Here is a 12,499-nt window from a genome sequence, read left to right as displayed (position 1 = left end):
TTTGCTGTTCTGCCAGACAATATCGATTCTCCGGGATTCACTCTTCACTAAAGTTCACTGACATTTTTGGTGTCAACAAAGGTATTACCAACTGCCCAGTTCCTTATTTAGGCTCATCCCACCCTTTGCTTTAGTCTCCTCCTAAGCAGCCAGCAGGACTAAAATTTACAATATCTCCTGGTAATAAAACACAGAGTTTAAGAACCACTGGGTGTTTTAAACAGGAATGCTGGTACAGTCTTGTAATTAGAGCTCCTCGACACAGACGTAAGTTACCATAGTAACTTAATGCAGATTTTATTTAATTAGGGCTAAATCCTTTTACATAATTTCATTAGTATGCTAAGTGATGTACTCTGTTGGGATAAGCAACGACAACATCAAAATAGTCTTGTGTTTAACATCTTGTGTTTTGCAGCTCAGTGACAACTAGTCAGTTCAGGTGAAACTTCAAGCTGATGGATGCCAAGGAACACGCGACTGCACCGAAAGGGAGCGTGCGTTAGAACTGAAACACACGCTGCTGATATACTTACAAAGCAACCTGGGAGGAACCCGCTGGACTGGACAGTAATGAGTACGGCCAATTTGAGGTGTGCTTTAACCCACGGTGTCTCTGCCCAAGGACCACCATTCCGCCTCCAGGTTGCTCCTGCTCTCCCCCTCCGACTACTCTCCCTGGCAGGAAATTCCTCCCACGCTACCATTTTTTAAAATGTGTGTTCCTGTACATTTTTTTCAGCACATTTTTGGCTGTCTTTGGTACAATCTGCCATCTATTACAGTTGTCATAGGAATGCGGATGAACCTGCACCCTGTTCAGAAGAAAAGGATTTTTATTTTTTCAATATTATTTAAAAAACCCAAACAAATCAACCTGCCTGAATATTCCATGGTAAAATGACTACTTTGCAAAAGTTCATATAATGGTTAAGGATTGTGGGATTCCAGAGATCTGTTCACAATACAGACAAGATACACTATGGTAATACTTTTGATCACTCTTCATTGCAACTACAGTGAATACCAAAATTGTCCCTGCTACTTTGCTACTGAAGAGCTCTTTGTAGACAACACCTCAGTTCAGGTCTTCAATACCTGCCAGCAGCTTTTTACTGACACTGGTGCCTGCTCCATGTAATGCTCCAAGAATTTTTGAGAGAAACTGCCATTTAAATTTTATTGCAGCCTTTTTCATTTTAACATTCATTATACTTTTTAAGCCAGCAAAATTTCCAGGGATCCTACAGCTTGGGAATCAGGTATTTTCAATGAACTGTATCTTTCCTCCAATACGCCTAGATTTTTCTGAACATGGCAACGATCTTATGAATTATTGCTTTCCTACAGTCCTTCTAGTCATCTTCGTTCTCTCTTCCCAGAAAAAGAACAACAAAGAGAACCAGCGTCTCACCCCAGACTGCCACATCGAGACTTTCTGCCCACCAAAACCTGCCCTTGGCAAACCTCCGCAACCCCTGTGCTAAGCACTCACCGGCAGCGTTTGCTGCGGGGGAGAGCAGGTGGGAACCGCAGCCCTTGGGTCAGCAATATTCCAATTTACTGACCTCCCACCCATCGGAACAGGCAATAAGGGCCCTGACAGCGACTAAATGCAGCGAGGGACTAAAGACAGCCAGATTGCAAATATTCTGGTACAAGATTGATGCATCTCATTTAAAAAAAAAAAAGTTTTAATTCTAATTTTCACACTGAATTATTCATAAACCAGTTATTGTCACATCATCATTTTTAAGGTTGAAGGTATCCTCCTTCCCCTTTCCTCTGAAGTTTAACCCTTCTCCTTCCACCTGAATGAATTACCCAAAATTAGATATTCTTCCAACCATGGTACTTCAATCATACTTCAAGTCCCTCTCTGCATCTTCCAACCCAGCACGTTCCATGAGTTCATTCCTCACCTTTTGTGAGAAGTTATTTAGTGAAAAAACCCAACATCCAGCTGCAACTTTACAGTTAAGAAACTCCAATAGTGACCTGTCCCCAGCCTGACATCTTGTCCTTCAGCATTACCCATTTTCCCACCCAGCAGTTCGTATCAATCTCCATCTTCTCCTGACTCAGGAGATAATTTCCAGAGCTCCTCTCACTGAAATGTTTTGGTGAAGAACAGATCCAGCAGATCTGCTGCATTTCCTTGGTCTGGAAAATGAGCTGTCCAATCCAGCATGTTATAATTTACCTTCTATAAACCCATGCGAGACTAACCCATTTTCTATTTATCTTTTTGCTTACAAATATTAATTAATTCAAAATTTGTGGCAAGACAATGCACACCATGGAATTAAAACTAAAGCTTGTATTTGCCCACATAATTTATCCCTTTTTAAACATAGGCATTAATTATTTAGAACTACCTTTGATTTCACAGCCATTTTAAACCCATTCCTATTATTGCATAAAACGAGCACATTAAACTCTGTCTGATCTCTGTGCAGCCCACTGTCAGGGTTTTTTTCACTTCCATCATTTTTGAACACTGAGTCAAAGTCAGTTCCTGCAAATCTCAGCGCACGTCCATCAGGAATATTTAAGACTAATAACAAGTTGTATGCAAATAAAACAACTTCGAGGCTTTACTCCAAATTTTAAAACACAGAAAAAATACTCCTGTAGCTCTGCTGATGTTTGTTTATGTTGGGGCGGCAGGAGTACTTATCATCTACCTATATCCAAAAAAACCCACCACACACGCCGGCTTGTCCTTTACAGGTGAGTCTCTCCAGCCCACTAACAGAAAATCCCACCCTTTGCTTCCCCGTTTTCTCGGTGCTTTCTGTTCCTTGGTACAACAAGGCTGCCGTTGCTTTGGGTCGGCGGTGCTGCTGAAGCCGGCATCCCCGGGTGGGAGCCTGTAATCACATCTCTGGTGGTCTCCATGGACACCTACACCCAGTGTGGGTGGGGGTCTGGGTGAGCCAGGTACCGGGGGGCACGATGGTGGTATTAGATTAAACATCTCATGCATATATGCACAGATCAAAGCTGTGGTTAAAAAAATATCCCCAAAGATTACTGCAGTTGGAACGTAAGTTAACACGTAGGCACACTTATGTTAAATGAGTTAAACTTGTTTGCTGCTACGCACTGATGCGTAAGTAGTAATTAGGAAGAAAAAAAATCCTGAAAACTCCAGTACCAAAGATCTCTATAATGAAATCAACTGAACTGCTGTATCTTGAATATTTTCCCTTAGAAATGTAAGAATCCTGACATACAGAAAAATTAATGCAGTCCAAAGAAAAGGAAAAATGCTGTATGCTTTAAATGTAAGCACACAAACATATTTTGAGTACAATTTGTGAGCAAACTGTGCTCCTAAAATTAGTTCGTATATTCAAACAGCTAAGTAATATTGAAAAGCACAGAGATAGATTTTCAATCTGTTTGCCAGGTGATTAGGGATTTATATACCCCCAATTCCACTCACCAACACACAAAATTAATTTCAATGTCACAGTGTACTTCTGAAAATAATCTCGCATGCACGCAACCTTTCCAGCCTTGCCAGGAGTTGCACACGGTTATGCCTGTAATTATACAGCGCCGGTCTTCCAGTCATCCAAATGAGCGATTCTGCTAAAACTGTTTACTTAAACGTGTTTAAATACTCTCTTACACCTATAATTTTGCAGCTGAAAGTTGAGACCTTGCATACAGTCAGGCTGAAAAATTGCTAGCAATAATCCTTTGTGCATATCTGGAAAAGCTTCATCAATAGCATCCAGCCTCACCAGCATTTACATCAAGCGAGCAGCGACCTTCAGGATGTCACTCCCGGGTCCAGCAGCAGCGGCCGCGATGGGACACAGCGAGGGGGCTGCGGTTTGGCCGTGCCTGTTCCCTCGCACCGAGACAGTCCCTTTTGCTGCACAACGCGGAGTCTGCACAATGTGCCTGCCGTTGACACAGGCTGTAAGATGAGTATTTCTATAGCTCGGATACTACGCTAAGCTACAAGTGAGTTAAACATCCTTGTTCCTTATTCATTTAGTGTAAGAATTCCTACAACAGTCAAAACGGAAATTTCAGAGACCAAGAACAATATATAACTATATCACACTACTTAGGGAATACACGTGGAAACATCTGCATACCCTCTTCTGCACTTCCAACAGCTGCCAGAAAACCAAAAGTAAACAGCATCTTATTCCTGCTAGAGTACGCATTTGCTTTCTCTAGCCTTGCTTTGGCCTACTTGGATTATTCTAAAGAATAATCTTTTTTTTTCTGATGGGCAGATTATTTTTAATACCCTTTCCAAAGCTATATCAGCTCCTTTCTGACTATCAAGTTTTCAGGGCATTCTCCGACTGGGAATAAAACACTTACAGCATTTAACAGAAAATTAAAAATGTTTAAGGAATTCTATAAATAAAAATAGAGTAAGTTTTCAAGAATAAATGAGGTTTTCATTTACTAAAGTGACTCTTACAGCTGTAAGAGACTCCTGCCAGGATTTTGTTGTTTTGGGTTTTTTTCCCCAATTGCCATTATTAAAAAGCATCCTCCAAAAGGCATCATTAAAGACCGTTCAGCAATGAGCAGCAGCACAGCGAAAAGAGGAAATATCGATTTACCCAGCAATAAGGAAATTGTACACAGCCGCACACATCACCACGCTCACGTGCGGTGCTTTCCAGGAACGGGGCGGCTGCCCCGACAGGACAGACCGACTTTGATTACGTGTCGTTAGTCTGGGGTCTGGGACTCGGCTCCGGCGCTGCCTGGGCAGGCAGCGGGGAGATGCGGGACCCCGCTGCGGATGCTGCTCCCGAGCCCTCCCCGAGGCACCGCGTCCAGCCGAGAAATGCCTGTGTGCCTCTTTGAGAGCAAAAATACCGCAAATCCTTTTAATCATTACGTTGGGGATAGTGCCACTGCCGCCGCTGGTTGCAGATGAGACGGTCGCAGACATTAGCCAGAGGAGGCAAAGGCATTTATAGCATTTTTTTGAGGATGCAGGGATTATCAAGATGGGGATTTGGGGGTTTGTTTTCTGAATACCGGACCAACACCCAAACGAATCCCCTTTCATTTGATGATAAAAACATCCAATGTAATAAGAGCTCTAGAAATGTCCTCACGGCTGACTCCTATCATAGTAATTTTCCAAACCAAGATTTAGTCCCGGTGTTTTCCTGACTGCAATGAGATATTCTGGAAACCTGCTGGGTAACTGCAGGTTTGTAAAGCGGCTGCTGGAGGAACATCCCCAGCCCCTTGGCACTCTTTGCTACCCATTTTCTGCAGGTGTTTTACATCAGATAGGTTTTTCAATGCAGAGGCCTTTTATTGATCCAGTCATACTTGATGTACTTGACTATTTGGTTGGTTTTCTTTACAAGCGAAGGCTTTAAATACCAAGAAAGCGCATCGTGTGGCTGCCTGGCATTTCCATGGTAATCTCCCGGTGCTGGAAGCACATAATTTTATTTCTATTCTTGACACCATGCCCTCTTATTAGGCTGATGCACGCTGGTAATGTTTCTTGAAGTTTAAATGGGAAAATCTTCTGAAGACATAAAATAATGTTCTCTAATACGATGCCCCAAAATTCATGCACTTCCTCTCCCACTTCCCCCACCTTGGTCTTAACGAGTAAAAGAAGAAGAATGGAAGAGCTGCTTCCCTGCTTCTATCACCGGCGCTTTCTGAGGAGAGCACGGCTATCATTGGTCTTCGTCTTTCCACATATTTTGGACTGAGATTTTTAATTTAAAGCTGAAACAAAGATCTCATGACAGTATTTTCACAAAATTTACACAAACTAAGCCCATCGCTGGCTTACTCATATAAGCACTGAATAGAATTCAAGTCCAATTTGAAACAGGACTCAAGGAATGATTATTTAGGGAAGGGGGGGGGGGGGAAGAAAAAAACCCCCTCCAAGTACTATTATATATATGTGTTATATAAATTATAGAAGTGCCCAGGAAGCAGAACCACAGAAATTGTACCAAAGGCAGAGGTATCAGCTCAACCTGCACTACACATGACCGCAAACCCCAAATCATCCCGACCAGGAGCTGGCTGACTCACGCCACGAATCCCAACAGGTTTCCCACGCGGCTGCCAGGAGCCAGAGCAGAACAGCACAAGATGAAGACAGAACACCACCATTAAATTGCTAAACTCCTCAGGAAAGCTTTTCAAAATATATTAGCATTATTCGAGCAAGAGTATGCATTAAGAATATCCTAGTTAGGGCATTTCTTTAGCATATGCTGGAAGCTGAATACACACTCACATGCTGCTCTCAGCAGAAGATCAAATGCTTTCTGCCAAAATGAATCTATTATGCCAGGGAGCAGGAAAAGGCCATGGAATTGTAAATTATTTTATTCTGTTGTGCTTACAAGGCCTGACAGAAAAATGATCGCTATTTGTATCTTTGGTAACAAAAATAGCCACTGCCAAAAGGAGCCCACGGAGAATCAACTTCCATATATTCTCCAGTACAGACTCTTAACAAAAATCGCCTTGTTTGTCCCTTTGTATTAGAGTTGGTTTTTCAGGGATTATCATTTTTATGATGAAAACCCAGTGTTTTTCCAAAAAGAGAGTTAAATATTTTAGACTCTTCACTAATGAGAATGGGACCTTTCCACAGTTATCACCCAAAATTGGTCCTGCAGAAGGTTTTCTGTAAGCGATAAACGCCAGCAATAACAAATGGCTTCGAGGTTCCCTCTGTCAGGGTTTAATGTGCATCAGCAATTCTGATCTTAAAATTTCAATGAACTGGGCGAACTTCAGTTTACAGAAATCACACACTCTGATACTCAGTGAAAAATGAACAGTATTAACATGCAGATTAGTCTACGAGAGGCACATATTTAACTCTTTAAAGCAGTGATAGTCACTCTCTGCTCCACGGATCACTTCTAACAACATGAAAAACAAGCCTACTAACAGGCTTAAGTTAAAAATAAGCTCCTACACAGGGGCCTACATACATCCAAGGAATATTCTTAGGGGTCTACACACCAAAAAATGTTGAAGTCCACTGATTTAAAACATTAATGCTCAGAAGAAGTAACTCTACACTTCTATTTTACTGGAAAGGGAATGATTATAGTTTATAGAAAATGGCCTGAAAATGCTTTCAAATTCTCAGTTCATCTTCTCTAGAAATACTTGCTTTACGAAAATCTTCAAAGTAGTTTCTGTCAATAGAAAATAGCCTACCAGCCCTGGCTGAAGACAAAAGACAAAAAAAACCCCAAACAACCAAAACCAGAAAGAAGGCTATCCCCATCATGTCCTATGGGTACTAGACAGGGACACCGGGGTTTATTTTGCATACTTACTTAAAATGCATAAACTGTGGTATAGCAGAGATGTTCAAAGTGATTTTCAACATCCTTTCTAACAATTACTTATCAAAGACTCAATTTTCCAATTTTCCTTTATGTCTAAAGGACAACTGCTAAGTGCATTTCACTCAAAGGGATTTGTCATGGGCAACATACCTATCCTCAGCAGAAATAAAGTCACTTTTCTGCAGGACGTGAAATTTCTCTGCGAGCTCGGCTCTCGCACAGAGTAAAAATGGCAGCCAGAACTTGCAAGTTCATGATGACATGCACTTTCAAATATTTTTGTTAAAACGTATACTTGAATTTATTTTTTTTTACACTATACAAGTTTATATCTTGTTTATGTCAGTTAGCATTTGCACTAGCTCACAGAAAGCCTCATTTCTTTTATAAAGAAAGGTATTACTAAAATACATATTATTTTGAAAGTGTCAAAAATTCCAAACAGTAATAAAATGTTTCATGCAGTAAAAGGACCAAAATACTATAATGAGGCATCCCCAAATATCTTGAGAATTTAAATTAACCCATGACTTGCATGACAGCTAAAGCAGAAGCGCCCTGTCTGCAGCGTAGGAACGGTTACAGCACAACTGTGTTTGTTGACAGAAAATGAAGGAAAACAGCAATTACCCTAAAAGACATTTCAAGATTCTCGCCACCCCAGATATCCATTCCTGCATCGTAAGTTCCTATCTCTTCAAAGTAGTTTCTGTCAATAGAAAATAGGCCACCAGCCATAGTAGGGGTCCTAGTTGAAAACAAACAGAAAAAAAGAAAAAAAAAAAGAGGAAAAAGAAAAGAAAAGAAAAAATACCTTTGAAAGACACTGTGGAATTTATTAAGTGACACTACAGTACATTTCACTACCTCAGACATTTTGACTATAAATATATTCTATGTACAGCAACTTAAATATAAACTACTAACAATAACAACACGGTTTCGACTGCATACTCTGTGCGCTTGCCCTTCGGGCAGAGCTCCCCCCGAAGCCGATGAGAGCGCTGCCCGAGTCAGAGCTGCGGGATCGCTTCCTACCCGCAAAATCATATTTCCATAGATTATTTCAGGAGCATTGTAATGGTAAAGTGGATGGAATTTTGGCCTTCTGCATCCAGAACAGCAGTTCAAATCCAATCTGAGATGCTTAGCGAAGAGAGTTTAATGCCTCAGCTTTGCCTTAGAGGGAGACTAAATGTGCATAAAATTACCAGGCATAATCTCTCTTAACAGGATTATAAATCCTTACAACAGGCAAATCCAGTCAGAGTGCAACTTCTCTTTGTGTAAAGATGTCCTATTTCCCTGTAAGTACCTGCTCTATGTTTTTCAGTGTTTGAAGTCTGTATAAAATGAAAAAAGCTCACCCCAGTTGGCAGGAACACGGCTCTGGGTTACCACACCAACACGTCCCCACCGAACCACAGCTCTCTCACCACATACACACACACACACACGGACCGGGGCACACAGCTAAAGGGGTTGCCCCAAAAAACCCGGGGTTTGAGCCCAACGGCGTCCGTCCCTGCGGACGCTGCCGCAGGAGCTGCGCCCCGGCATCCCCCCGTCGGCAGAGCTCCGGCATGACGCGGGGTGACGGCACCCGCGGCCAGCGACGGACGGGGTTTGGTGGAAGGGGTCTGCTGAGGTCTCGGCATCCCCACGCTGACGGGCTTTGCCGGTGAGGACGGCCGGGCACGTTAATGTAGCTGCGGATCAAGCCTTGCCGGTCAGGTAGCAGTTGTTTTCTGTCCCTCGGCTTCAAAAAAAAAGAACAACTGCAAAGTGGGCGAGACTGGATTTTGAAAATGTGTGACTTAATGCTGGCTCAATGCACACACGTACAACCGCACACAAACGCGCCGGTAACTATGGCCTGCCTGCAAACGATTCGGCCACACAAATGAACTCATTCATTCAGGTATTTAGTAAACTGCTTGCAAAGACTGCTAGGAATATCCCATATTCAGTGGTCAGATGAGGCGACTGAATCCATGCAAGTGCAGCATTTCCAGCACCAGCACTTCTGCCCATCTAAAGCCCAGTTTCTGCGAGAGCTCCTGTGTTTGGAGACCGCCTTACACAAACACCGATGATATAAAGCAAGCTCCTATAATTTTTCCAAAACGCAAGTCAACGGGAACAAAATGGTCCACGTGCAATGCAGGAAAAAGCTGGAAGAGGGGCATCACCGGCGCTCCTGCCCCTGGCAGAACCTGAATCACTTGGGCACTTCTCAGATCTTCCTTCGGAAGCTTTCGTACTTCCTACACGCAACATGAATTCGCTAAAGCACTCCCCTATTTGCGCACAGCATCCCGGTGTTCCGATACGGGTTAGTGTGGGTGTCACACACACACACAGAGTGCAGACACCCAGACCCACTGGGATGGTGCTGGGCTTTTCCCAGTGGTGGCACTGGACACAGCCCTGGCAGTAAGGAGTCCTCACTCTTTCTCAAACTCAGCAAAGCCAGGTAATTCGCCTGCTGTGCAATTATTTCCTCTTCTGCCAGAGCTGACTATCATTACTCCCAGAAAAAAAAAAAAGCAGTTTAGCAATGAAATAACACTGGACCCTGAGTTTACCAACACTTCATTTCTGTTCGTCTCCCCGTGCTCTCAGCACGGAAAGCTCAGTTAATTAACTGCCTGTCATTTGGACAGAGCTAAACCTTCCCAGGTTTCAAAGCCGCTTTACTGCCCTCAGCCTGGCGGGGTTTCTGCCACAAATGACACTGCTGGCCCCCCGAGCGACCCTGCGCTACACTGCAAGCAAGCGGAGCGGCCAGGAACGGCCGGGTGGTGTGACCCTCCACCTGACTGCCTTCGTGAAAGTTAAATGCCATCTAGTATGGGGAGCACAAAATAAAGCTGAGTCTGAAATCTTTTTAATTGAACTGGTTTTGTGCCAGATGATTACCAATACAAGAAAATTTATTTTAAAGAAACTTCTATTATTGATTACCTACGAACTCCGTAAGTCTAGGCAAAACTATTTACCCTGGTACCAAGAGCCGTGTCAGTACCTGGTTTACTCACCTACCTGACAAGTGGCCAAGTTCCCACAGGACTCACGGCGATTCACAAACATTGTGATGAGCCTGTGCTCAGCTCCCTCCTGCACTGATCTCCTATCCCCACTAACCTTACTGAAGTGAGGAGTGCCACTGCTGTCTGACGAATAAAATCATCCCCACTCCTCTGTCTGCACCAGAAACCCTCATCCTCTGCCTCCCCTCCTTCTTCTTCCTCCTTTTCTTCCTCCATTTCTTCCCCTGGAGGAAGACAGTCTTTGCTTGAATGGTACGAAATTTCCCATTTTTGCAAAGATTCAGTCTTAACCAATTTTTTGAATGATGCAGCTGAACCGTACACACAGATCTGGATTCTACTGAAATGTCATCAGCAAATGTTTACAAAAAACAAACAGTTTCCCTAATAACTCACTAACTGAAACTGGAAGTGCTGAGTTTCATGCTGTAAAACGTAGGTAACTATGCACCAATATATGCCACGGATTCTCAAATAATTGAAACGCAGCAGGCAGGACTGTTCTGTTATGTAAATTTGTTACACAAACAGACCTGCAGAGCTCTCATTGTAAAAACAGCTGAAACAGTAATATTAGAAAGAGTAAGGGTGCCTACAGGTTTTGCTCAGCTTTGCACCTATTAGCTATATTTTGCCTACTTGGAGTCACACTAACAACTTCAGTAATATGTTATGATTAACTCTCATCATCATTCAAACCCACTTTTAATTTTATTTTGGAGGTAACGTCTCCTCCTCATTTCTGCAATTATTAGCAGCAAGCAGGATTCCCATTCCCGTACCTGCACCTTTGACATCCCGTAAGAGGAGCTGCACAGCATAAAGGTACCGCAGCGACCCCGAGTTTCCTGCATCCCACCGATCCCACTAACCCAGCCCAGCACACCATGCCGGGCAGGAAAAACGAGGAGGGACTGGCACGGAGCCGTTCCCGAGGGGACTCCAGCTCCTGCCGTGGCCAGGGATGCTCAGGTCAGGTCCCCCAGGCTGGGAGCATCCCAAAGCCACGTAATGTCACCTCACCCCACATCCTTCAAGCTCCCCGTCCCGTGCATCCGCTCAAAGGGGTCCAACAGTCGCAACGGTAACATCGCTAATGAACAAGACTGCTATTTGTATAGCTTGGAATAAGGTTTTTACACCAGTTTCCAATACTGCTGTCCATCACCCAGGCAGCATTAATTGTAGTCAGCTCTAAGTTTAATCAGCCATAAGAAGAAGAAGATAAATAAAAAATGCTCCTAATATTTGACCTTGTATTTTTCCTCTCAATAACTAATTTATACTTGAGAAGAGATTTTCTGGAACAAAAATATTTTTTAGTATTTATAATACTAGCCTGGAGTGTCTTCAGCTTAAAAAAATTAAGGGCAAGTATAGAAATATCCATCGAAATGTGCTGTGCAGAGACCGCCCAGCACAGAAACACTTCATGTTTTTAATACCGTAGATGTAAGAAGACGAGATATTTGTAAACTGATCTTGGCACAGACAAGTTTTCTATTGCCACAGGCAAAACTGCAGAAGGAGAAATGAGCTCACTTAAAAGACAAAGGATGTCCTGCAAAGTACAAATATTGTGCAAGGATTTTTCAGTGGAAAAAGAAAAATGAAAGGTTTAGCAAGACCGTTGGCTTTATTAGCTGGCACTGTCCATGAACATTCACCACTGAAACAGGTCACACCTGAGAACTATACTGCCTGGAAATCTCTGTTTTCATAAATCCCAGATCTACCCACATCCACCGGATCATCTGCAGGAAGCTTTGGCTTTAAGCTCCACCTCTGCACGGGGCAACCATCCAGGTTTTGCTCCCAGAGAGCCCCCTGGAAACTGAAACAGGCTTTGTACCTGGAATAACATATTTTGACAAGGTCTGATCACTTACAAAGTTTACAAAGCCGGAGGTTACTCCAGTGACAGCAGAAGTTACAGCATTTACTTCACAGGGAAATAAAGTAAAATCCTGAGGTGCATCAGAACAGCAATGAATAGCCTTTGCTGTTCAAACAAAAGAAAATAGATATATACCCACTGACACGAGTCCTTGGGGTTGCTGTACCTTCACAGTAAGGAACGTACCCCTAAAGCAACACCTG

The 12,499-nt window shown here is 43.0% G+C and overlaps 1 protein-coding gene across 2 annotated transcripts in view; it reads right to left on the bottom strand.

Moving 5' to 3' along the window:
• The window catches only part of GALNT13 (polypeptide N-acetylgalactosaminyltransferase 13), a 153,493-nt gene that overhangs the window by 49,852 nt on the left and 91,142 nt on the right, over window positions 1-12,499 (bottom strand). For both annotated transcript variants that reach the window (XM_075029090.1, XM_075029091.1), the window contains one exon: window positions 7,977-8,094. In XM_075029090.1, the coding sequence (XP_074885191.1) occupies window positions 7,977-8,094 (118 nt within the window). The remainder of the gene's footprint in view (window positions 1-7,976; window positions 8,095-12,499) is intronic.

This window comes from Buteo buteo, chromosome 5, assembly GCF_964188355.1.
Source record: "Buteo buteo chromosome 5, bButBut1.hap1.1, whole genome shotgun sequence".
Taxonomy (NCBI): domain Eukaryota; kingdom Metazoa; phylum Chordata; class Aves; order Accipitriformes; family Accipitridae; genus Buteo; species Buteo buteo.
The sequence above is the reverse complement of the archived record's forward strand: the minus strand, read 5'-3'. Positions and strand labels throughout refer to the sequence as shown.